The sequence below is a fragment of the Octodon degus genome, unplaced genomic scaffold, assembly GCF_000260255.1.
Source record: "Octodon degus isolate 3935 unplaced genomic scaffold, OctDeg1.0 scaffold00015, whole genome shotgun sequence".
In the NCBI taxonomy this organism is placed as follows: Eukaryota; Metazoa; Chordata; class Mammalia; order Rodentia; family Octodontidae; genus Octodon; species Octodon degus.
The window spans coordinates 23,036,583-23,063,572 of record NW_004524591.1 but is presented as its reverse complement, the minus strand read 5'-3'; the positions used below and the strand labels follow the sequence as shown (position 1 = coordinate 23,063,572).

At 35.7% G+C, this 26,990-nt stretch overlaps 1 protein-coding gene across 3 annotated transcripts in view; it reads left to right on the top strand.

Moving 5' to 3' along the window:
- Positions 1–26,990, top strand: part of Lrguk (leucine rich repeats and guanylate kinase domain containing) — a 143,813-nt gene that overhangs the window by 37,706 nt on the left and 79,117 nt on the right. For 2 of the 3 annotated variants that reach the window (XM_023709923.1, XM_004626580.2), the window contains exons 6-7: positions 10,336–10,460; positions 15,387–15,530. In XM_023709923.1, the coding sequence (XP_023565691.1) occupies positions 10,336–10,460; positions 15,387–15,530 (269 nt within the window). The remainder of the gene's footprint in view (positions 1–10,335; positions 10,461–15,386; positions 15,531–26,990) is intronic. The other variant, XM_023709922.1, reaches the window with a different exon arrangement.

Below are 26,990 nucleotides of genomic sequence, written 5' to 3'. Positions count from 1 at the left end.
AATCTGTGTGCAGCACGGCTGTGATCACAGTGAAGCATCTGCATTCCTCCTCCTTTCTATTCTTGAAGAACCCGCTTTGGAAAACAGGACTGGCTGCAGCCATCAAAGCTCAGGGGCCACTGGGTGCATTAAGGAAACTGATGTGGCCTCTAGTGTCTTGGGAAATTGTAGTGGGCCTAATAAATAAGCTTTTAAGTCTTGTATTTCTTGTTTCTGTCAGGACGCCTGTCTTCTAGTTTCCAAATCTTTGCCTGCTTCCCATGGGAATGTTTCCTTACCCAGCTACCCACTTAACCCATTATCCTGACATTATCCTGACATTATCCTGAACATCTTCATTTTGATGGGAGTAGAGCTAGTGCTCCTCAAGAAGGTTATAAACACTATTGCTTTTACTTTGACACTGAGGCAAATGCCCAGTTGAAGTTTTTGTGATTTAATTTTGTTCTCAAAGATCACCTGATTCAGGAGTGCTGTATTGCATCCATAGCTGTCTGAGCTATTTAACCTTCTATTTTCTATATTTTGTGCCTGTCTTGCATTACAGTAGGCACCTGCAAAGATCTAGTCTTTGTCCTATTTCTGGAGTAATTGTCTAAACAGCCTAAAGAAGATGGAAGTAGAAAGGATAGTGTTGGTGAATATAAATGTGCATTTATGGAGTTAGTCTGGTAGGAGCTTTATGGAATAGATTTGAAAATGTGTAGTAACTGTAACAGAAGTGTGCTACTGCCTGTGGAGTGAATCTGAAACCTATGGAGGAGACCTAGGAATTTCTGACACATTTAGCCACTTCTTATTTAGTTTTCCTTAAGTCTTCCATTTCCATGTCATTGGCCAAGAAGCAGAGGAGGTGATTTCTTGGCATTATGTGATTATAATTTAGTACTGATATCAAGGCCTTTGAATTGTGGAGTGTAGTAATTAGCACCCATTTTCTAATTTTTACCTGTAGCTTACTTTTTGGTCTTTTGGCTGCGTGGTGTTGTTCCATTTTACATAAGGAAAAATTGAGCAGAGTGCAGTTAAGTTATGTAGCTAGGAAGTAATAGAGTTAGGATAATTATAAATGATAATGAAGCAGAATGTATTTTTTATATTTATGATTTCTTCTTTTCTCTTTAAAAAAAAATCTTGTTCTTTGGTTCATCGTGAGCTGTAAGTTGACCAAAAAAGGCTTTGAGGAAGAAAAGGCTTGAGAAAGAAGAATGGATACCAAGAAGTAGGTGCTGTGTCATATTTAGTTATAGTAGACATTGCCAAATTGTCATAATGAACCCTCTCACCCAGTAATGTAAAAGGGTCTGTTTTTCAAAACCCTTTACTTTAAAGTATTTGTTAAACTGATGTGTGTAGGTGGTATCTTACATTTTTCTTTTTCCTTTGCGGTACTAGAGGTTGAATCCAGGGCCTTCACACTGAGCTGCTTCCCCTGCCCTTTTTAGTGTTTTTATTTTGAGATGCAGTCTTGTTAAGTTGCTAAGTTGGCCAGGCTGGCAGGGCTGGAATTTTTCTTTTTCATTTGTGTATTTGGTACAGGGTCTCACTACGCAGCTCAGACTCATAGTGATCCTCCTGTTTTCAGCCTCCTCAGTGCTGGAATTACAGGTGTGGGTCACTGGCTCAGCATGCCCTTGGGACAGGGCTGGTGTGACATGCGGGACCTGAGATTGAACCCTGGTCCCTGTGCTTGCCATAGCAGGCACTTACTCTGCTGAGCTGTCTCACTGGCCCACTAGGCTAGAATTTGTGATCTTCTTGCTTCACCCTCCTGAGTGCTGACATTCTACCTTAATTTGTTTTCTCCTGACTACAGTTGAAACAGGATGTGTTTTCAATTTTTATTAACCACTTAGATTTTCTTTTCTGGGATTTTCCTGGATATATTCTTTGTCCATTTTCTGTTGGGTTGGTTTGTATTTTTTCTATTGATAGATTACCCTTTTAAAATGTACTTTGATTAGTAATCTTTTGCCTGCCACATAAATTTTTTTTTTAAATTTATTTATTTATTTATTTATTTAGTGTGTGTGGCCAGCTCAGCCCACCAGGGGGCGGGGCTGGCTGGCTTGTGGTGCTGGGACATTGAACTGCGGTCCCTGTGCTTTGCTAAGCTTGTTCTAAGTAGGTGCTTTAGATCACTGAGCCATCTCACCAGCCCAGCCACATAAATTTTGAATTTTTACTCCTGGGCTATCATTTGGTGTTACTTGTGTAAGTAAAAAGTAATAAAGAAGAAATAATAAGGAAATTAGGATTATCTGTTGAAAAGAAATACTTGAGATCCCAGTTTAATGTGAATGTTTAAGAAAAACAGGAGTGTGTGTGGGGAAACCCACCATAGCATTTAGAGTAAGTCCTGAACAATGGGTAAGAAAGAAGTAGGAAAACAATATATAAAAACAGAAAACATGTTGAAAAGCAAGAAAGTTCTTGGTATTTCAGAATGACTAAGAGAATGTACCTGAGAGAAATGGAGAATTCCCATTGGGTTATTATGGGGGGGGGGGTAAAATTGGATAAATAGGTTTTGCTTACAGTAAAGGTAGAGGAGTTTAGAATTGAGCTGGGGAGATAGCTTGGCTGGCAAGCACAGGGTCCCAAGTTCAATCCCTAGCCTCGAAACTGGGTATGGTGGCACACACGCCTATAATCCCATCACTGGGGAGCCTGAATCAGAAGGATCACTATGAGTCTGAACTACATAGTGAGACCCTGTATTAAATAATAAAAAAGTTTGGAATTTATCCTATAAGAATTTTTCAATTAAAGTGTGATAGCTACTCGACATTTTGAAAAAAATTAACCTATCTAATGCATAAGGGGACATGAAGACTTGAAGTAGTGTGTATTAGAGGCATTTATTTGTACTAAATAGTAGTGACATTGGTAAAGATGTGGCTAAAAAGGAAGGCAATGATAAAAGAAATGAAATGTCTCGAGCAAAAATGCTAGGTATTGATGATTTATTGGCTGCACTGCAGCAGCTGAGAAGTGGTGATGCTATAGGCTACTTGGGAGGGAAATAGCTTTGAGGGGAAAGGATGTAAAGTTCTGGAAAGTAGAGATTGAGAAAGGAGGGTTTAGAGAGATTGGTGGCTTTTAAATTTAAAAAACATTATGAGTACATATTTGCAATACATGATTGCATCTGCTGTAGGGAATTGGTGCCTGTACATAATACATTCTTCATTTTTCCCCCTTCCTCTCTACCTCCTTTTAAACATTTTTTTAGTAGAATTAAATTAACTTATTTTTAAAAGTCCATATTACATTAATAATAATTATAAATAAGATAAATAGCCAAACTCACAGGCTAAAAACATAGAACAACAAGACACTTATACTAAATCATGGTACACTTTCACCATTCCCCATCCTAGATTGTAATAACATTTCACTTTCTTTTTTTCTATTGTCTGTGTTTCATTTTGCAATTTATTTATATATTGGCCTTCTCATATAAGAGAAGCCATGTGATATTCAAGCCCATGTGTCTGATTTACTTCATTTAACAGTACAGTCTTAGTATGCATCTGTTCCCCTACACCTAAATCTAGTTTATCCTTCATGGCAAAGCAATACTCTGCTGTGTTATGAATACCACATTTTCTTTATTCATCTATTGATGGATATGTAGATTGCTTCTAAAGTTTAGTTATTGTTAATTGTGCTTCTATATGTATACATCATTGTGATAGGATATCTTTACCCCTTTTTGGAAGCTACCTAGAAGGGCAATAGCTGGGGCAAATGGAATCTCTATTTATAGTTTTTTGTTTTTTAAAAAATTTATTTATGTGTGTGTGTGTGTGTGTGTGCACGCGTGTGTCTGGCCAGCTCAGCCCACCAGGGGGCGGGGCTGGCTGGCATGTGGTGCTGGGGGATTGAACCGCGGTCCCTGTGCTTTGCTAAGCTTGTTCTAAGTAGGTGCTTTAGACCACTGAGCCATCTCACCAGCCCCTATTTATAGTTTTTTTGAGGAGACTGATAGTGACAGCCATAGTGATTGTACCAGTTTACACTCTCACCAATGAGAAGGGTTCCCCCCCATGCAGCATTTTTTATTGTCCGATTTCTTGATGGCAGCCATTCTTTCTAGAGTGAAATGGTATCTCAGTGTTGTTTTAATTTGCATTTCTCAAATGGCCAATGATGTTGAACATTTTCTGAGAAGTATCTTTATTTTAGATGCCTGTTTTTTGGTTGGGTCTTTAATTGTTAGAGGTTTAATTTTTTCAGCACTTTATATATTCTAGATATTAGTCCTTTGAGGAATAGCTGGCATCCCCCCCCCCCCCGCTCACTTTTGGAGGTTGTCTCTTCACACTTGGATGGTTTTCTATGGTGTGCAGAAGCATTTTAATTTGAGGTGATCCCATTTGTTGATTCTTGTGCAACCTGGAATTAGTTCTTGTGCAACCTGGAATCTGTTCAGAAAGTCTTTGCCTGCACCTGTATCTTAGAGTTTTACTGAGTTTGTCATAGAGCAGAGTGATTGTTTCTGTTTTAATATTTAGATCCATTTTGATTTTATCTTAGTGCATGGTATAGATATATGTTCAATCTTTTTCATGTAGATAGCCAGTTTCCACAGCACTATTTATTTTATTTTCTTGATAGAGCATCTCACGATGTAGTTCAGACTCAGTGATACTCCTGTCTCAGCCTTCCCAGCTCTGGGATTAAAGGAATGAGCCACCATGCCTAGTTCTGGGGCTGGCACAGTGTGCCTGGGGTTCTGCGGCTGGCATGGCATGAGGTACCGAGGATTAAACTTGGGCCCTTGTGCTTACCAGGCAGGTACTTAGACTGCTGAGCTATCTCCCCAGCCCAGTACCATTTTTAAAAGAGGCTGTCTTTCCTCCAGTGAAAAGATTGACACCTTTGTCAAAGATTAGGTAGTTATGTGTGCTTAGAGTTGTTTCTGCATCTCCTATTCTGTTCCATTGATGTACAGTTCTGGGTTTACCAGTATTATGCAGTGTTCAATCACTGTAGCCTTATACAATAAGTCTGAGATTGTGACTTCAAATTTACCTTTGTTGCTCAGAGGTACTTGTGCTATTCTAGGTCTCTAAAGTTCTCATAGAATTCTCTGATATCATATGAATTGTGGGATTGTTTCTCTAGTTCTGTGAGGAATGCTATTGGTATTTTGATTTGGTTTGCATTAAATCCCTATAACAGTATTGGCGGTATAGTCACTTGAGAGACATTGGTTTTGCCTATCCAGGAAGAGGGCCTATCTTTCCATTTTCTGATGTTCTCTTCTCCTTTTTCAGAGTACGGTAATTTTCATTGTAAGAGTCTTTCACTTCCTTAGGTAGGTTAATTCCTAAGTATTTCATTTTTCTTGATGCCTTTGTGAAAAGTATTGTTTCCCTAATTTCCCTCTTAACAGATTTATTTTTGAGGGTTGACTTTGGGTTCTGCTACACTACTGTATTTTGTAATTAATTCTCAGAGTCTTTTGGTGGGGTTTTTGAAGTTTACTATATAAAGTATAATGTCATCTTCAAATAATGATAATTTAACATCTTTTTTCTTACCTATATCCTTTTATTTCTTTCTTTTGTCCAATTGCTCTGTTTTGAGAACTGCATTGAACAGGAGTGCTGAAAGTGCACATCTTTGTCTTGTTCCTGTTTTTTATAGGGAAAGCTTTCAGCCTCTTTCCACTTAGTATGATGTTGGCTATTGGTTTGCCATAGATAGCTTTTATCAGATTGAGATAAAGGTCTTCTATACCTATTTTTTTAAGGCTTGTTTTTATCATGAATGGATGTTGTATTTTCAAAGGGTTTTTCTGCATCTGTTGAGATAGGCATGTGATTTTTGTTCTGTTTATGTGATATATTATGTTAGTCATTGATATGTATATTAACAGATAATTTCTACTTAGTCATGTTGTATGATCTTTTTGATCATTTTGCTGCATTCTGTTTATCACTATCTTATTGAGGACATTGACATATAATTCTTTTTTTGTGTATGTGGGGTTTCTTTTTTCTGGTTTTGGAAACCGGGTAATGCTAGCTTCCAGGAATGACTTTGGGACTATTCCTTCCCTTTCCATTATTTTAAAGAGTTTGAAGAGGATTTGCATTAGATCTGCTCTAAAATTCTCATAGAATTCTCTACTTTTTATAGTTGGTTTTTGTTTTACTTCTTCAATTTCATTGACTGATAATTGAGTTAAAATCTTGAAAAATCCAGTATATCTTTTTGGTTCAGTTTTGGTAGTTAGTATGTTTAGGAATCTTCACTTTTGAGTTTTTCATTTTCTTAAAATACGGTTTCTAGGGGCGGGGGAGATGGCTCAGTAGAATAAGCGCTTCTCTGGCAAGCGCAAGGGCCTGAGTTCAATTCCCGGTTCTGAAGAAAAAAAACAAAAAAAACCCATATATATATATGGCTTTTCAAAGTCCAGTGGTGGTCAGTTATCTGGATATCAGCAGAATCTGTTGTGATTTTACCCTTTTCATTTCTAATAGCATAGATTTAGGTTTTTTTCTTTGCTTATTTTGATAATATTGGCTAAGGGATTATCTATTTATTTTTTTCAAAGAACCAGCTGTTCATTTCATTGATTCTTTATGTTTCAATTTTATTAATTTCTGAGCTAATATTTACAATTTCCTTCATTGCGCTAGCTTTGAGTTTGTATTGTCCTTGTTTTTCTAGAACCATAAGGTGCATCATTAGGTTATTTTCTATGGTGAAAATTCACAACTATAAACTTCCCTCTTAGGAGTGCTTTCATTATGCTACATTGGTTCCCATATGTTGTATTGCCATTATCATTTGATTATAGGAATTGTCTCATTGTTTTTTTACTTTCATCTGTGATTTATTGATTATTTAGTAGGGTATTGTTTAATTCATGTGTTTATATAGTTTCTGTAAGGTTTCTTTTTTTTGCCATTGATATCTGGTTTTACTGCATTATGGTCTGAGAAGTTGCATGGGATAATTTTGATTCTTTTGCATTTGTTCAGAGTTTTGCTTTAGGGGCCAGGGAGTTAGCTCAGTAGATTAAGTGCTTGCCTGGCAAGTGCAAGGTCCTGAGTTCAATTCCCGGTACTGAAAAAAAAAAAAAATCATCAAAGTTTTGATTTAACTCTTAATTCTTTGTTGATTTTTTTTTTTTTTTTTTTTTTGGTCAGATTGACTTGTCCAGTAGTAGTATAGTGTCCCCCATTTCAAAAGTATTGGTGTTTATTTGATTTTTCATGTATATTATATTAGTGTTTGTTATATGAAGTTGGATATGACAATATTTGGCGCATGTATGTTTAGAATTGTTAGCGCTTCCCATTCAGTTGTTTCTTAAACCATTATATAGTGACCTTCTTTGACTCTTCTGATCAGTCTTGGCCTAAAATCCACTTTCTGAAATTAGACTTTTTTCTAAGTCTCTGTTGCATGGAGTACTGTTTTCTACCCTTTGATTTTTTAATCTATGAGTTTCTTTTTGAATGAAATGTATTTCTTTCTTTCTTTCTTTCTTTTTTTTTTTTTGTGGAACTGGGGATTGAACTCTGAAATGTATTTCTTATGTGCTAAATAGTGATGGGTTATGTTTCTTGATCCATGCTGCCAGTCTTTTTCTTTTGATTGGAGAATGAAGACCATTAATATTGACTGTTATTACTGCGGGATACTGACTTATTCCTGTCATTGTATTATTTGCCTGTTGTTAGTGTCTTTTTTTTTTTTTTTTTTCATTTTGCATAGTTGCTTATCCCACGAGACAGTGGTGGTAGCTGCTGCTACTGCTGCTGCTGCTTCTTCCTCGTTTTCCTCCTCCTCCTCTCCTCCTCCTTCTCTTCCTCCTCCTCTTCTTCTTTCTCCTTCTCCCTCTCCATCCTCCTCTTGCTCTTCCTCCTCCTGTTTCTTATTGGCAATGTTGGTTTCATTGCATCTTTCTAGGATATTCTTGAGAATTTTTTTGATCTGATGGTCATGAACTTCTTGAGGTGCTCTTTGTCATGGAAATACTTTATTTTTCCATCAATTTTGAAGGAAACTTTTGTAGGATAAGTAAGTTAAGGTTGGAAGTTATTTATCTTTAAAAGCTCAAATCACTTCACTCTATGCCCTCCCGGCCTTTAAGCTTGTATAGAGAAATCTTCTGTGATTCTAATGGGCTTACCTTCATAGGTGCTTTATTGTCTTTGTCTAGCAGCTTTTAAAGTTTTGTTACTGTGGTGGACTTCCCGTAATGTGAGTATAATATGGAGCAGGGCACTTCTCTTTTGGTCATGGCTGTGTGGACTTCAGTATGCCTCACTGTGTGTTTTTTCTTTCTCTGTTTATGTTTTCTTCTTTCATTTTCTTTTGGTACTAGCATTCAGACTCACAACCTTGTGCTTGCCAGCTAGGTACTGTACCCCTGAGCTAGCTACATTCCCAGGGGGTGGGGCTGGCTGACATGAGGTGCTGGGGGATCGAACTGCGGTCCCTGTGCTTTGTCAAGCTTATTCTAAGTAGGTGCTTTAGGCCACTGAGCCATCTCTCCAGCCCTCTACCATCATTTCTATGAACAGGTTTTTAATGCCATTTTTGTTGTCTTCTGATTAGTCATTTATTTCAGTTGCTCTTAGGTTAGTTTTCTTTATGTTATCTCACAGCAATTACATCCATTTATGTTCTTTGGTGTTTTTAAGGTATCTTAATGTAGCTGATCTTTGAAAACATCATTGTCTTCTAGTTCTGAAATTCTGTCCTCACAATGGTCACTTTTTCGTCCCATACTTTCAGTATAACTTTTACTCTCCTGAATTGCTGGTTGAAACTCTTCATGGATGCTAATCTTCATAAATATCTTTATTCATTTTTTTAAAAACTGTTTTGATTAGTTCATTTAACTTTTCATTATTATGTTCTGAAAGCCCCTGGGTCATTTTGGTTGTTACTTCCATCATCTGTTTAGTTATATTTTCTATGATCTCCCTGAGTGTCTCTTTCATCTACTTTGTAATCTCTTCTCTTATCCTGTGGAGTAACGTGGATGTGTGGCTTATGCTTCTCTGCCCCTTAGTGCCCCTTGGATTGGCTTGAGGGTAGTTAGGAGTTTGGGGAGACATTTTGTTGACTTCTCATGTTCCTGTTGTTTTTGTTTATTTAGAATTGTATTTAAGTACATGATTGCGAGTGGAAAATAAGGGACAGAAATCAGGTATTGGCAGTTTTTCTATTTTCACTTGTGTGTGAATTTTTATCTTCATGCAGGATGTAAAGCATTAATGCAAGTCAGAAATGTTTCAGTGAACAAGTTTCAGCACTTCAACCTCATAACAATTATAAATAAAAATCTGTTAGAATTTTTCTGGAAAACACCAGCATTTGGATTTTTTTTTTTTTAAAAAAACAAGTAGATTTCTTATTGACAGGGGGGAAAAAAAGAATTGATGACTTTGAGAATGTAGTTTTAGGTAACTAAAAGGTGGAACACAAGATAAACTTAAAATTTTCAAAATAAATAGAGAAATTCAATCAACAGATGAAGAAATAAGGTAAAGTTTAAGCTTGATTAATTTTAAAGAAAGAAAACAAGCCAGTTGAGGTAGACAGAGTGATTTCCTCTCTGTAAAAAAAGTGGTGTTTTTTGTCTTATTTGGGACAGGGTCTTGCTATGCAGCTCAAGCTGGCCTCGAGCTCCCATTCAGGGTGTTGGTTTTTGAACCATTCATTTGCTACAGAGGATGTGTCACAGGGTGCTGCTTTAGTAGTGACTGTGGTAAAGCTTGCTGAGTGACCTTGTATTCAGAAGACTCATCTGAGGGGAATGCGTGAGGTTTTCAAGGAATCATCTAAACAAAGGAAAACACACTACCAAGGAGGAAGCTCTGAACCTCTGTAATATTTCTGTCCATATAGATTAAATGAGTAACATATAAATGAAAATCCAGCTGAGCACACTCAAAAGCTTTGTTTTTTAAAAGTAATTTTGTTATATTCTTTTTGCTATTTTTAGGCAAGATCTCACTGTGTAGGCTATTCATGAACTTGTATCAATCCTGCTTAGCCTTCTGAGTGCTGGGATTATAAGCATATATCACCGTGCCTAAGTAATTTTGTTATATTCTAATATTCAAAGAATCTGTATGATATTTTATACTCAAATCTCTAGTATATATTATACAATATATTCTAATACTCTCTAAGAAAAAGTACATATCAAGATTTAGTTTTCATCCTTTATTGGATATATAACACTCCTTGGTTTATACTATTGTCTTATTTTTCTAGTGATGATTTAATGCTGATTCTGTTTTTCTTCAAAAAGCTTTCAATCACATTTTCCTTAAACACAGTCATGGTATAAAGACAATGAAATAGAAGAAATCAGTGGACTGGAGATGTGCCACAGTCTAATGCACCTTAGTTTGGCCAACAACAAGATCACAACAATTAATGGCTTAAACACGTTACCAATCAAAATACTTTGTCTGGTGAGAGATGAATAAAATGTTATTCATTATGGAAGTAGAGGGTAATGTTTAGTAAATGTATGAAGTATGACTATTGAGAATTTTTCAAGGGTATAGGAGCTAGTTTCATCATTTAAAAATGTTATTGTCTTTAGTTTGTTTTTTCTGTGTGTGTGTGTGTGTGTGTGTGTGTGTCTGTGTCTGTGTGTCTGTGTCTGTGTTTGTGGATATCATAATCTATGCTTAAGTAAAATTCTAATATGGTTCCAAATTGCATTTTTTAGAAGATCAGATTTTTATACTGGGAAAGGTATATTTTTAGCAAATGTTTCAAATATTTTATTTTTTTGTGAAATAACATATGAAAATATTTAAGCCTAATATTTGTTGTTGCTCATACTTAATTGCTTTCAGATGCATTCTTTATAGCTTTTCAGTGTTTTCTTGGCACTAAATTTGGGTAGTCCTTTTACATTAATACATGTGTGTCTCCCATTCTAGAAAAACAGAACTTGTTTTGATAATAAATGAACAATTCCAGGCAGAAAGTTTAGATTTTTTTCAGAGAGCTTTCTTTTAAAGCTATGTGTCTTAGTTAGTTTTCTCATTGCTGAGACAAAATATCTGACACCTAAAGTTAAAGGAGAAAAACTTTATTTATGTAGAGATTTTATTTTATTTAAAAAAAAATTTTTTTTAATGTGTGTGTGTGTGTGTGTGTGTGTGTGGCCAGCTCAGCCCACCAGGGGGCGGGGCTGGCTGGCATGTGGTGCTGGGGGATCGAACCGCGTTCCCTGTGCTTTGCTAAGCTTGTTCTAAGTAGGTGCTTTAGACCACTGAGCCATCTCACCAGCCTTAGAGATTTTATTGTAGTTGGCTTGTTCCAGGGTAGGATGGCATGGCAGATGGGTATCACAGAGGAGAAGCAGTCCATAGCAAAGCAGGGCAGGCAGAAGGCAGCAAGCAGCAAGCCACAAACAATAAGCCATAGAGTCCTTCTGTCTTTTTACTTTGTATCCAGGCTACCTGCCCTTAGGGCATGTATCACTCATGCCAAAGGTGGAACACCCTTAATCCTACCCAGAAGTATTCTAAACCAATTAGTAATTTGGTTATCCCACACCCTTATTCCCAGCATCACAGTCTCTAGATCCAGCCACCTCTGAAAAGCCCCATTTGTGATCATCTGAAGCTTTGAGGTAGGAGCATCTGGACATAAGCCATAACTCAATGAAAGTAGAGGTTATTTACAAGAAAATTCAGTAGGCTTACCAACCTCAATGATATTTAAAAAACAGTATAGGGATCACTAATGTAAGGGGCTGTAATTTAGTTTGTGGGATATCCAAGATTCTTACTCATTTCTTCTTTCATCCTACCCTAGATGGCTTTCTACTTTATATTGCATCATTCCCAGGGAGGGCAGGGAGCATTTTCAAGCTATGAGGCCTGTGGCTTATTCATTTTTTATGTGAACTCTTCCACAAGATATTAAACTGTAGTTTGAAATGACATCTTGGGCTATCTGCAGATTTTTGATATATGTGATGTACTATTCTTGTCTTACTATATTTAGCTATACATCATTCAAGGTTGGCTGTGTGATAATTGTTTTCCCTGAGCTTACAGCCTGAAGTATTTTTTGAAGTCCTTCCCATGTCTACATTGAGTTAGGAGAGGGTAAAGTACTAGTATCCTAGTACTGAGGATGGAACTGAGGAGGGAAGAGTTTAATAATGTACTTGTGGTTTTATGTTTTCTGCCTTCTAAGCCATGTTAGAAAAACATAAATATAAATTTAATAAATTGGAGTAAAAAATTTAAAATTATCAAAGAAAGTCATTTCACATTTATGATAATCTGAAGGATTATTGGCAGCATTGTTGTATACATTTTGTAGTTTGTTAGAAACTTAAACTTTCTCTGCATATTTGTCTGTAGTGACTTTCTCACTAATTTTAAGTAGTGCATGACAAGTGGAAAAAGATTTGGAGGAGTACAAAGTACAATAGGGAATGAGAATTGAGCTCATTATTAAGAATGATGCATAATGCTTTCATCCTAAGAATTTCTTTTGTTAACATAAGTAATCCATGCTGACAGTTTGGTCGCAAGCAGTTTTTAGAAAAGAAGCATCAAATACTTATACTTTCTACAAATAGATTAAATTGTTTCTAGTCCCTGAATTCATTGCCTAAAAAGAACTAAAAAGTACCATGCTGTCATTTGTTTTCCTTAAAATTTTTGAGAAATGATTTATTTTCTTATTTTTTTTTCAAATTTATTTATTTATTTATTTAATACTGAGGATTGAACTCAAGACCTTGTGCTTGCTAGGGAGGCACTTATGCTGCTAAGCTGTCACCTCCTCTTTTCTAAATTTTAGTAAAATTTATAATGTGAAATGATACCTATTGGCTTCAACAGATTTAAAAAGTTTTATTTTTAATTTATGGATCAGATAAGTTGTTGCTTTAGTTACTATGGAGGAATTAATTTTATAATTTAGAGAAGGAACAAGCCAATTGCTAATTCTCAACCTTCAATTTTTAAGATAAATGTAAAAGTTGAAAGGAGAAATGTGGTTTACTAATGGGCTGTTCTGTAGTCCAGCTTCTTAGCAAGTAATGACAATGTATTTTGAACTTTATACTTCATTTTGTTACAGTAAGAACCACTTGACTTTCTCTCCCAAATTGGTAGATTAAGAATATTTCTAATTTCATTTAAGAAAATAACTTTCTCTAAAAGTGTTTCTCTATGATCATTATAAAATAAGCATGAAGAATTGTTCATACAGAAACTGGATGTCCGTGTATAGAAGTGATAATCAGTTTTTCAGCCTTGGATAAAAGCTTCTAACTACCTAACTTCCAAAAATTCTGTGATTCTGAAATTTTCTCAGTTCTGGTTTCTTTTATGACCATAGGCTATCTAATTAAACTTTTCTATGCCTATCTCTGCTCGTATCATTTACCAATTTGAAAGCCATCAGAGACACTGTGAAGAGAAATTACAGTCTGTCTAACAAATCTAAAGCTCTTCAAAGTTTTTTGGAGAAGAAATGTATATAAATTTGATGTATGGACATTTTTTGAATAGGATATTAAAACATTTTCAACATTTTAAATAGATAGGGGTAAAATGTTAAATTTAGTGTAGTTTTTTTTCTTTTCTCTATTGCACTTTTTATAGCTTTTTTGAACTCTGGACAGAAGGAAATTTGAATTCATTTTGGAAAATGGGGCTATGAATATTTTTCATTTTATAATGGAAATTTTCAAATATATAACAATAAAAAGAATAGTATAATAAACCCACATGTACTATGACCAAGTTTTATATATTATTAACATTATATTAACATGCTTTAAGGAGCCATAAAATTATGCTAATGAACACAAATCTGGCTCATTGTTGAAGCAAAATTTTATGAAAAATAGGATGAAAATGAGTTTTTGCTATTAAATGTACAAAGAAACATGTACCAGTAAAAATATTCTTATAGAAGAGAATGCTTTTAATTCTTCAGTTCTTAATGCTCATTAGAAGTTTTGAATATTTTAAGGATAGATCCAAAAAAGCATTAAATGAGACCTCAAAATTATGTATTTTTTCATTTTTGAACTCTAACTGAAGATTTAATTTTCCTGTTTCTCAAAGCTAAGGAAGCCAAGAGATTAAATATAATGGAAAATGAGCAAAAGAATATAAATTTTTACTATTCTTGTTATTAAGGGTACGTGGAAAATGGGAAAGGAGATAACATTTTAATATAGAATTTGTGTTTTATTCTCAGTGTCTAAAAGATGCTTATGTGTAATTTTTTTTTTTTTTTTTTTTTTTTGGTGGAACAGAGGATTGAACTCAGGCCCTTGCGCTTGCCAGGGAAGTGCTTATTCTACTGAGCCATCTCCCCAGCCTCTTGTGTAAATTTTTGAAGAGTTTGTTTGGCTATGTAGCATTGCATAGTAGGCCACTCTTCTTGTGATGACCTTGAGAAATAGCACTTTGATTAGATAACAGTTCTGTAATCTGAGCTGGGTTCAGCTGAGTGGTTCTTCTGTTGAGTTTGCCATATTCACCATTTCCCATTCTCCATGTACCCATAATAACAAGAATGGTGAAAATTAAATTCTTTTTCACATTTTCCAATATATTTAATTCCTTGGCTTTCTTAGCTTTGAGATACAGGAAAGTGTTGATTCAGGGTTTAACTCATCTGGGCACTGAGATGGCTACATTTTCTCTTTGGTTAGTCCTGGGGCCTCCTTCCATGACGACTTCTCCAGGTGCCCTCTGCTCAAGTTTTCTGCCATAGAGTAGCTGAAATTCCTTATGATATCTCAGGTCTTGCCCATCTTGGGCTTGAAATAGCATACTTCTGCCATACTTTTTTGGTTATAAGGGAAGTTACAGACTAGCCTAGGTTAAAGGGGAGACAACTGCACAAGAGCATGCCTAACTGTAGGCATGGCTTATTGGAGAGCCAACAAGGCAAAAGACTGCCATAGCCTACATGATTTGAATCTCTGGGCTTAAAGTGTTTCTGAAAACAATCCGAATGTGGGAACTATTATTATTATAGTGCTGAAATTGAGTTGCATTAAATTTGTATTTCTAGAGACAAACATGGCTTTAGGCTTTAGGCTTGCAATATCAAAAGCTTATATTACCTAAGTGTCATCTTTCCTACTGTTTTGAGTACTTATCTTGAAATATTAAGTATTAAAATAGTAAACAAAAATACGATATTTTGATCTTCCAGCCAAAAACCTAAGATTTATTTAGAGAGAGGCAAATGATACATGATTGTGTGTGTTTTGTGTATGTGTGCGTGTAAGAACATTTATTGATTTTTTTTAGAGTAATTTTGGGCAGTATTCAAAATGATGACTTAATCTGGTGAATAATTTTAAAATACTAAGTATAATTTGTCCATTTTAGAGCAATAACCTGATTGAGAAGGTCACAGGTTTGGAAGATCTGAAAATTCTGCAGAACTTGGATCTATCTCACAATCAAATAAATAGCCTCCAAGGCTTAGAAGATCATAGCCTCCTGGAAGTTATCAACCTAGAGGATAATAAGGTAATGTGCTTTATAGCTCTTGGTCTCAGGTAATGTGCTTTATAGCTCTTGGTCTCAGGATATGTCAGAGTCAGTACAAACACTGCACTATTGGTTTTGCAAGGGTTAACGACTGGAATGCCAGTTAAAAAATGTTATCCTAGCAAACTTCCTAGAGCAGTAGTTGCAGAACTAATTTTAAAAAATAAATAATTGAAGTTCATAATTTTTGAAAAGCTGATGATTCCAAATCACATTCACATTATTTTAAAGGTTTAAACTTCAACCATTTGTGTATAATTTTTTTTTTTTTTTTTTTAATGGGGATTGAAATCAGGCCCTTGCGCTTGCCAGGCAAGTGCTTATTCTACTGAGCTATCTCTCCAGCCCCAGAAGGATTTTTTTTTTTTTTTTTTTTTTTAAGCTGGCTCAGGATGCCTTAAGGGCAGGTCTGGTAAGGCATGAGGATTTGGGGATTGAACCATAGTATCCTGAGGCTGACTGCCTTCACTTAAGCAGGTGCTTAAATAACTGAGCTAATGGGCAGGCCCCCTGTATATAATATTTTGAAGTAAATGTGTTCATATAATATTTGTAGAAACCACATTACTAAAAAAAAAGAAAAGAAAAGAAAAGAAAAGAAAAGAAAAAAGAAACCACATTACTTTGCTGTACAACTCTAAACTTAACTTTTAATAAAGATTGCCAGAATATTCTAGAGATCATGTTTTTGTTTTCCTCAAACTTTACCAAATAAATATGAATATCTGAAATTGCTAAATGAATCCAAAAGGCATTATATCAAAACCTTTAACATATCTTAATATTAGATATAACTACATTACAAATGTAAAACTTTAAGAAAGGAAATGAAAATGTGGTCAAACAGTCAAGTAAAAATTTTTTGTAAAGAAAGAGGGCACTAGGGGTACCTGAATTATGTGATAAATGAGAGTGGAGATATGAAAATATCCTTGGGTTAGTGGTGTTCTTTACAAACATTTGGAGAGAAGAATGTGTATGGTTTTTTTGTGTGTGGGCAGGAGTTTGAGGAAGTATCAGCCAAAGAATATTAAAAAATTTAACTTGGATAAGAATTAGTCATATATTTTTGAAAAATGCTAAGAGGGTAGATTTTAAATGTTCCCACTTTGGTTACAAAAAGGTTAGCTTTTTGTTATAATAGTGTAGTATATGTGGATTAGTTAGATTTAGATACCCCACAGTTTATATATACTTTAGTACATCATTTGTAGATAAATATAATTTTATCTGCAATTAAAAAATTTTAAGTGTAAATACCCTGAGAATTAATCATTAAAAAATAAAGGTGCATAGGAAGCCAATTTTTACATTTTATTGATAATACTAATAATTAATTTTCCTGTGTTCATAATGGTTAGTAATAGGGCTGGGGAGATGGTTCAGTAGGGACTGAGTTCAATTCCTGGTTCCACCAAAAAAAAAAAAAAATAGTAATTGGGTTTGTTCAAATTTTGATATCTAGGGCTGGGGAGATAGCTCAGTAGAATAAGTGCTTGCCTGGCAAGTGCAAGGTCCTGCATTTGATTCCTGGTACCACCACCAAAAAAAAAAAAAAAAAGTGTCCCAAATTTTGGTATCGAATTTAACATGTACTTTACTTCAAAAATTACATAAGTATAAATTATATATTCTTACACTCTATTTTTCGTAAAGCGTTTTTGCTCCTAATCATACTACATTAAGTTAGTACCTATAGTTGACTTCATATGCAATAAGGTCTACAAATTGATTTTATTTGTACTGAATACTTCATCACATTTTGGGGGGAGACATTTCATAAGCAAGTTATTTCTTTTTGAAAGTGAGAATATGGGTGTACCGCAGAACGGTGCTCTCTGGCTAGGGATGTGACACGCTGGGAGCCTTGCCCACCCAGCTGTGGTGCTTCTCGTTGGTCTTGTCTGGAGACTGTTTCTCCAGATACCTTGCATCATCTATTAGGTAGCTGAACATCAAGAAAAGTTAATCATTAAGCTCTGGGGATAAATAAACTTTTAATCACAATCAAAACTGCTCCTTATCTCACTTGATTTATATTTTAAATGATTTTGGTGACTTAAGTTAGTTCTAGTGGATGGCCTTTTTATGCAATGCCCTGTCTTGGGAAGTTAGCATAATCTCCTTTTCATACAGTTTTAGTGTGCTCTTTGATACCACTGATGACTTTTTAAAAAGTTTTCCTGCTTAGTAGATTTCACATAAATGCAGGGAGTGGTGAAAAGGTAGGATATACTCATTAAATCCCAAATCAGTATAGCTCAGGATTTAGGAAAAGGAGTAAAAGTAATGATACTAATAACAATTACAGTCATAAAATAATCCTGAGATATCTGCTGAGTACTTATGCACTAAGCACTATCCTAAGCACTTTATACATCTTATTTAATCCTTATTATGGCCATATTAGAAACTGGGACACAGAAAAGTTAAGTAACTTTCTTAAAGCTATTTATCAAGCAAATAGCAGAGCCAGGATTCTGGTATAGAATGATGTTCCCCTAGAGTCAGTGTGTTCTACTTCTGTAGGTTAATACAGTAAAATACAGGCCCATGCTCTCCCCTCAGAAATGAGTGTAGTGTAAGGCTTTTTTAAAGTGCTTTTTTGGCTGGTCATGGTGATGTTGACCTGGAGGCTGAGACAGGAGGATCACCATGAATTGGCCAGCCTCAAGTACATAGTGAGTTCAAATACAGCCTGAACTGCATAGTGAGACCCTGTCTCCAAAAAAAAAAAAAAAGAAAAAGAAAAAAAAAAAAACCAAAAAAACAAAAATAAACAAACAAAAAAAGTTTTTTCATAGAAACATAATATGAACCATATATGTGAGCTACAGATGTCTTGAAAATCCTTAGTAGCCATAATAAAAAGAAAAATTTAGCTTCAGTAATACATTTCACTTAACTCAGTATTCCCAAAATATTATCATTTTAGCCTGTAATTTACATATGAAATTAATGATGAGATATTTTACCTTCTGTAGTCTTACAATGAGTTTTTGACATCAGGTGTGTATTTATACTTAGGCACATCTCATTGAATCCTAACAATGCTTCAGTTGAGTTAAGTAGCTAGTAACTGTCATAATAGAGGGTGCAGTCTAGAAACCTCTCCCAAGTAGTGTATTGTACTCTTACATCTCAAGGGACTCTTCATCCTTAAATGCAGAGAGGAGTCTATATGGTTCAAATGTTAAAGAGACTGTATTTTAAAAAGTGGCCGCGTGTCCCAAAGGAACTCCTTCGGCAACAGTTGGGTCCATGCTGATAACTAATTCCCTGTAGTACTTTGAAATATTCTTTGAGCCGTCTGAATTGTTCCTCAGAGATTTTCTAGGACAACTGTGCATTAGAGATGAAAAATTTATCATGTAAAAGCAACATAGCATAGCTTTTGCCTCTTACTTGATTAATTTGATATTAGGAATATTACTATATTGGTTGCACTTTCAATATTGCTTACATTTTATTTTTATTTATTTACTTATTTATTTTGCTCCCAATGCCTTCAGGGCAGGTTTGGCTGGCTGGAGTTGTGGGGATCGAACCACAGCAACCTGAGCCTGACTGCTTTGTTGAAGCAGTCACTTAAAGAACTGAGCTAAGGGACAGGCCCCTTATTGCTTACATTTTAGCTGTTGAAGCATGCTCTGGACATGTGGTCATTTACACATCTGTCCTTTGCAAGTACTTATTGTGAGCTGGCAACTTGAAGGCCTTTTTTACTGTCTACTCTGCAGTCCCTGCTAGCTTTTAAGTAATGAGTAGCATTTAAGACATATCAAGTGGTTAACTCTATTGTAATCTCTTCTTTCTTCTGGCCACAGGATATTGTCTCAAAGTTACTTAGAGAATGCTGGGTCACTGCTTTGAGTCTTATTGTCCTCATCTTGCAGTATTTGTTCTTGCTTTTTTAAAGTGTCTTTACAGCTTAACAAGATAATATTCATAGAGCAAGAGAAAGGAGGAAATAACTTCAGTCCAAAGTAATCAATGCATTCCTTCAACCTCATAGTCTTTGTAGAGTGTCTTGGCCATTCTCCACAAAGACTTTCTGCTCTTTGTTTTAGCAATTTTTTGTATGGGTAGGAATTCTTTATAGGGTTTTTCTTGCTTCTTGCTGTTCAGAAATACATAACATTTAATTTGTCAGACAAGCGATGCATGGACATCCCCTTGTCTTCATTGGATGCTGGCTCATGTATATGAACAAAAAGAATTTGGGAGATGGGGGATGAATACAGTCTGACTCCTAAGCCAACTTGATACCTCTCTTAATTTATATTTGTTAGGCCTGAAAAGATAGATATTGAAGTAAATGGGAATCCTGAGATTTCCAGAGACTGACAGCATGGATACAGAGGCAGCCAGTGCTGAGTATAGGAAATTCTGGAATGAACAGCTCTCCTGATAAAATTAATCTTCATTCTGTGTGGCCCAAGTGTCCACTCATAAGATTAATGACCATTTGGCCTGGCGGTACCTGGTACCCTGTCACGGGATACAGGCAGGAGGAAGGCTCCTTTGCAGGCCTGTAGCTTCTTCATGTGCAAGAAGATGGCCACTGCCAGTCAGCCTCGGGTAGGATACAGTTACACAAGTAGCTGCAGCTTTTCCTCCAACTTCTCTCTCCAGGGAGGCTTAGCTCTCTGCTGGACACACATTTGGAACCCAAGTCCTAGTGCTACCTTTTTACTTTTCCAAGTACTTTTGGGGCTTCTAGACCAAGGCTTTTGTCATCTACTCTTTGCCTGTAACTTCCACTTCAATGCCTATTTCATGGTGATGAATTTGGTTTACTTGGTGATCTGGATCTGTGGAATGAGAGTCACCCCACTGAAGGAAGTCAAAGACCTTTCTGACCAGCTTAGGTGAGCAGTGCCACAAAAGATGGTCCATCACAGTCAGTCCACTTGACGGGCGTTGGAGAGCAGCAGTAGCAGGGAGAGTACCTAGAGCTAAGTGCTCCTTTCAGAAGGGAGTTGGAACAGCAAGTTGCCAGATTTTCTTCTGATCCTTATGCATACCAAGCTTATTTCCACCTCAGGAGCTCCATATGGTACCTCTATTGGAATTTTTCCCCAAGATTTATTTGGCATCTCCACTGGAATCTTTTCTCAAAATTCTCAAAACAGTTCACTCCTTCATTTCATTTGGGCTTCTGTCAAGCCCTCAGAGATGGCTTTTGCCTACCTCTGGCTTCTCCACCAACTCCTGTCTGTTTTTTTTTTATCCCTTCAACTGCTTTATTTACTATTAGTACTTATTACTGTCTGAAATTATAACAAATCATATACTCAATATTTTTAGGAGTTTCTGTCTTTTTACTATGATGTTAGCTTAATGAGCCCCGAGACTTCTTCTTGTTTACTTTGTGCACTTGTTCATCATTGGCACTCGAGAATGTTTGTTGACTGAATGTGTAACTCTCAGAAGCCCTCAGGCATACTCAGATTTGCCTCAAGTGCTTGGTTGGTACCTAAGGTGCATGTCATAAGATGCTGGAATGACTATGTATAAAAAGGTACAAATATTTCCCTATTGGGTGTAGAGAGGATACAAAGATTGAAGATCAGAGGAATTGTTTCAGCTGAAACAAGACCTTCATTAAGGCAGGAAGAAGTAGTAAGGAAGGAGAAAGAAGGTTCCAGAGTGATTTCTGGGATATCCATTTTGCCCTAAACTTTAGAGTAGACATCTCTCTCCAGCCCTGCCCCCCCATTCCAGCCTTCTAAAATGTAGCAAGAAGTGACTTCTCCTGAAAGCTAATCCTCCTTTTCTTTTTCTTTTTTTGTGGTACCAGCGTTCAAATTCAGGACCTTGTGCTTGCCAGGCAGGCACTTACGCCACTAAGCTATCTCCCTGGTGCCCTAGGAAGCTAAGCCTCATGAAGCAGAATGGGTTAAACTGTGGTCTCTAAAAGATACGACAAGTCCTCCCTACCGGGAATCTATGAATGTGTACTTTGTTTGGAAAAGGGGTCTTTATAGATGAACCAAGTTATGGATCTCAAGATGAGATCGTCCTGGGATTAGAGTGGCCCTAAATGCACTGAGGAAATAGAGAACTAAATTTTTCACTAAAAAAAAAGAGAAATTTCCTCATATCCCAAAATGTTAAATATTCTATAATTTCAATTTTTTTTTTTTTTTTTTTTTTGGTCTTTAACTGGGGTTTATTTTTGTGGATAGTCTGAGACAGGAATCTAATTCTCTAATTCTCTGTCCTTGTAAGAAACACAATGGAAGAAAACTGGTAAACATAGGGGAGAGGCCATGTGGCCATGTGAACGGGGAGGCAGAGATGGGAGTTGTATAATCACAAGCCCAGGGATGCTGGGGTCTGGCAGGGCTTGAAGAAGCAAGGAAAGATTCTCCTCTGGACTCTGCAAAGTGGGCCTGCTTACACCTTGACTTTGGGCTTTGGATTTTTGGAACTGTGAGAAAAAGTTTCTGTTGTCTTAAGCCTTCAAATTTGTGGTAACTTGTGATGACCATTCAAGGAACTGACATGGAAGTCCTCATATGCTAAATGAAACTCTGCACCTAGGGAATGGAGTATGAAGGCTGAAAGTTATATTTAACTGTAGTCTTTTGTAATTTTCCTTTCTGTGTGTGTTTCACTTAAGAAATTTCCTTGCCGGGAAGATAGCTCAGTAGAATAAGTACTTGCCTGGCAAGTGCAAGGTCTTCAGTTCAATTCCCAGTATGGAAAAAGATAAAACAAAACAACAGAATATTGGAAGTTATTATATAGAGATCTGTGGATCTGCCAAATTGGGCAAAGCTATTTGGAATCTAAATCAGCACGCTACATAAATTTTTATAATGCACTGAGGAAAAAGAGAACTAAATTTTTCACTCAAAAAAAAAAAAAAAAAGAAATTTCCTTATATCCTAAAATTTTAAATATTCTATAATTTCAATTTTTTTTTTGGTCTTTAACTGGGGTTTATTTTTGTGGACAGTCTGAGACAGGAATCTAATTCTCATATAGGTAATGAATTTTCTCAACATTTAAAAAATCTGATTTAATAGTCATTAGTCTATTAACTGATATGTCAGATTTTTTTTAACGAACTGAAATTGAACTCTGGCCTTCATGTTGAGTTATATCCCAGTCCAATGTGGTTTTTCATTTTGAGCCTCATCTCAGCGAGCCACTCAGATGCCCTGGCTTGAGTCAAACTTGCAATCTTTTTATCTCAACCTCTTGATTCATTTATTTCTTAAAATTTGTATTGTTTATAACTTATTATTAAAAGTAATGTTATATATTCTCATACATAAATGTTTATATTCATTTTTAATTAGTTCCTTAGGATGTATTCTTGGAAATATTGATACTGGGTATGAACATTTAAAAAGTATTGATCTATTTCCTGAAGGTTCATACTAGTTAATACGCTACTGCAGTATATGAAGTTAGAATACCTTATTATAGCTACATAGTTCTATACCTTTGTCAACAAATATTTTACTTTTTAAAATTTTATTTTCAGGAGTAAAAATAAAGGCAAAAACAGATAACTAAAACAAAGACAAAAACAGAGTAACATACAACAATACAAATGTTATAGACTTTCAAAACAGGTATAGCTTATTTATAATGGTTGATATATTATCTGCTTTTAACATTAAATCTGTTTCTCAGACTTACAGATATAGTTATGAAAGACTGGACATATGATTGAATATTACTACTTGCTTTCAAGAAACCTTAAATTTTTGTTCCTGTCTTTTTTTTCTTTTTTCTTTTTTTTTAAATCTTTTTAAAAAAGTTATTTTAAGTAGAGTATAGTAATAATTGGTATGACATAAAAATGATACATATTTAGAAGAACAAGATGACAGGTACTCAAGCATGGTTTTTGTATTACGCATTGCTGTCCTCAGTGTACTTGCTTAGATCACAGATATCAGCATACAGAGTTAGTCAAGATGAAAATTCTATAAATTAACTACTTTTTTCAAAAAAACTGATAGAAATTATTAGTACAATCATCTCAGCCATCTTGTATATATAGTTGCATGTTTTTCCCCCTTCTTTTTTTTCTATCTTTTCTTCTTTCTCTCATCTTTGTTGTTTAATCCTTCAGTTCCATTTCTTTCTGTTTTACTATATCTGTTATACCTTTCAGGTTATATTTCTTTTGGGTTCTTACACTAGGGAGACAATATAATATTTATATATGTGGGTTTGATTTATTTCACTTAAAAGTATAGTCTCTAGTTGCATCCACTTACCTATGAAGGCTTTGATTTTGTCTTTCTTTATAGCTAACTAAAACTCCATTATATAAAAATACCACACCTTTTACATCTATTCCTCAGGTGATGGGCATTTTGGTTCTATCCAAGTTTGGCTATGACAAATTGTGCTGCTGTAAACATGGGTGCACATATATCACTATGATATGATGTTTTCAGTTCTTTTGGGGAAATACCCAGAAGGGGAATAGCTGGATTGGATGGGATTTCCAGTCCTAGTTTTTTGAGGAGTCTGCACACTGATTTCCCTAGTGGTTTTACCAGTCTGCATTCTCACCTCAGTGGAGAAGGGTACCTTTTTTCCTCATAGCCTCTCCAGCATTTGTTACCAGTTGATTTCTTTATGATAGCCGTTCTTTGTGGGGTGAGATGGTATTACAGTGTTGTTTTAATTTGCATTTCTCAAATGTCCAGTGATGTGGAGCATTTTTTCAGGTATTTATTTGCCTCATGTATTTTTTCCTCTGAGAAGTATGTATTCACCTTGGATGCCCATTTTTGGATTGGGTGCTTAATTTTTTTTTTTTTTTTTTTTTTGTGGGACTGAGGATTGAACACAGGCCCTTGCACTTGCCAGGCAAGCACTATTCTACTGAGCCATCTCTCCGGCTCTGGGTCCTTAAATTTTGGGACCCTAATTTTTTTTTTTTTTTTTTTTTTAGTTCTTTATATATATTCTAGATAGACAACCTTTGTCTGAGTGATTATTGGTTAAGATTTTTTCCAAATTTTTAAGTTGTCTTTTCACTCTGTTGGTGATGTCTTTTGATGTGCAGAAACTTCTCAATAAGAGGAGGCCTTAGTTGTTGATTCTTTGAAGTATTTCCTGTGAAGTTTGATTTCTGTTCACGAATTGTCTGCCTACACCTGTGTCTTCAAGGTTTCCACCTATTTTCTCTTCCAGGTGATTTATTGTTTCTTGCTTTAATGTTTAGGTCTTTAATCCATTTGACTTTAGTTTTGTGTGTGGCGATATACCCAAGTCTAGTTTTAGTTTTTGGCATACAGAGAGCCAGTTTTTCCAGGACCATTTGTTAAAGAGGCTATCTTTCTTCCAGTGAACATGTTTGGCCCCTTTGTCAATGATAAGATGGCAGAGTGTGTTTAGTTGTATCAGCGTCTTTGGATCTGCTCTGTTGATTCTTGGGTCTATTTTTTTGTCAGTACCATGCTGATTTTATCACAGTAGCTTGTAGTATAATTTCAAGTCAGGGATTATAATGCCTCCTACCTTGCCTTTGCTATTCTAGGTTTATTCTGGTTCCAAATAAATTTTAGGATTTTTTTTTCTAGATCTGTGAGCTATGTTTGTGGTATTTTGATAGGGATTGCATTAAATGTGTATAACAATTGTCAGCAAATATTTTAAAATTGCATTAAGTTGTTAAAGACAAGTGATAGTTTATATTCTATTTTATATGAATTTCTTTGGTTATCAGTGACATTAAAATTTGGTTAACCATTTGGTTTCCTTTTTGAAAATTGCCTATTCAGATTGAGCATGGTAGTACACACCTGTCATCCCAGCATGTGGGAAGCTGTGGCAGGAGGTTTGCCACAAATTTGAGGCCAATCTGGGCTACATAGTAAGTTCAAGTTCAGCCTGAACTACATAGTGAGACCCTTTCTAAAAAAAAAAAAAAAGCGTACAGGTGTCTTTATCATTTATTTGACAACAGTTGTTCTTTGCTTTTCATTGTGCTTGAAATACTTTTGGTATATATATTAAGATAGTTTATGAAAAATATCAGTATTTTATGTGTCTTCCTTTATTATTTTTATGAGGTCTTTTTCTATTCTAAATCTGATAGATGTTCACCTAAACTTTTGTTTTGTTTTTTTGAAACTACTTTAACTCTCAATATGCAGTTTATTTTGTGGTATAATTGAAGTGAAATGTTGAATTTATTTTCACCCTAATATCTCATAATAATAATAGCTAAGTGTTCACTTGGTGCCCAACATTATGCTAAATAATTTTTATTTATTTATTAATTTAACCAGTAGTTCTACTGAATACATTTCTTACTGATTTGTGTTTACTTTTTTAAATATACTTTTTCATTGGTCCTATTGGTCCATCTGTTTTTTTTTTTTTTTTTTTTTTTTACTAGGGATTCAACCCAGAATCTTGCATAGAGCTATGCCCTCAACCCTTTAATTTTTTTTTTTTTTTGACAGACTCTCACTAAATCATTACACTGCCCAGGCTAGGCTTGAACTCGTAGTATTTCTGCCTGAGTTTCCCATAGCACTGGGATTGCAGGTGTGCACCACCAGGACATTACACTTGTCAATTCTTGAGTCAGTGGTCACCATCTGTTTCCTTTTTTTTTTTTTTTTCCCCCTAGTATCGGGATTTGAACTCAGGACCCTGAGCTTTCCAGGCAAGCACTTCTTCTACTGAGCTATCTCCTGGCCCTACCATTTTTTTTTTCTTCTTCATCATTTAGTTGGTAGGGCCCCACAGATTGAGAAACACCGTTTTACTACACAGATTCATTCAGTAGAAAAACTTCAATTTAATTGCACTTGGTTCTTTCCTAAAGGTAGGTGTGTGTGTGTGTGTGTGTGTGTGTGTGTGTGTGTGTTTAAGAAAAAGCCATATCAGGCTCCTTTAGGTCTGGATGGTGAGGCTTAGCGAACATAGCCAAAAAAGTAAATGGCAAAAACAAGAAGTTGAAGATTCCTTGGTGGGTAGAAAGAAGCCAGGAGAGACCAAGAGGATACAGAAGCTTCTGGTAGGACATTCTTGGCAGCAGATGGCTGAAATGCCTGCATGAATATAATATTTCTGGAGCTGGGGAGGTAGCTCAGCCACCTAAGGACCTGCCTGGCAAGTGCAAGGACCTGGGTTTGATCCCTGGTACCGTATCCTGTGCTGGCCCTGGAACTCCAGGCACACCATGCCAGCCACTGAAACTGGGCATGGTGGTCCACGCCTGTGATCCCAGTGCTGGGGAGGCTGAGGCAGTAAGGTCACTATGACTCCAAGCTGCGTAGCAAGACCCTGTACCAAATAAATAAGTAAATAGATAGACAGATAAATCAATCAATCACTAAAACCAGAATATAACTTTTCTGGCAGTACTTTATTTTCAGTTGCTTAGAGTATTAGCTGTCCCTCTGCCTTCTGTAAAAGCACAATCTTGAGGCTCCAGCCATTTGC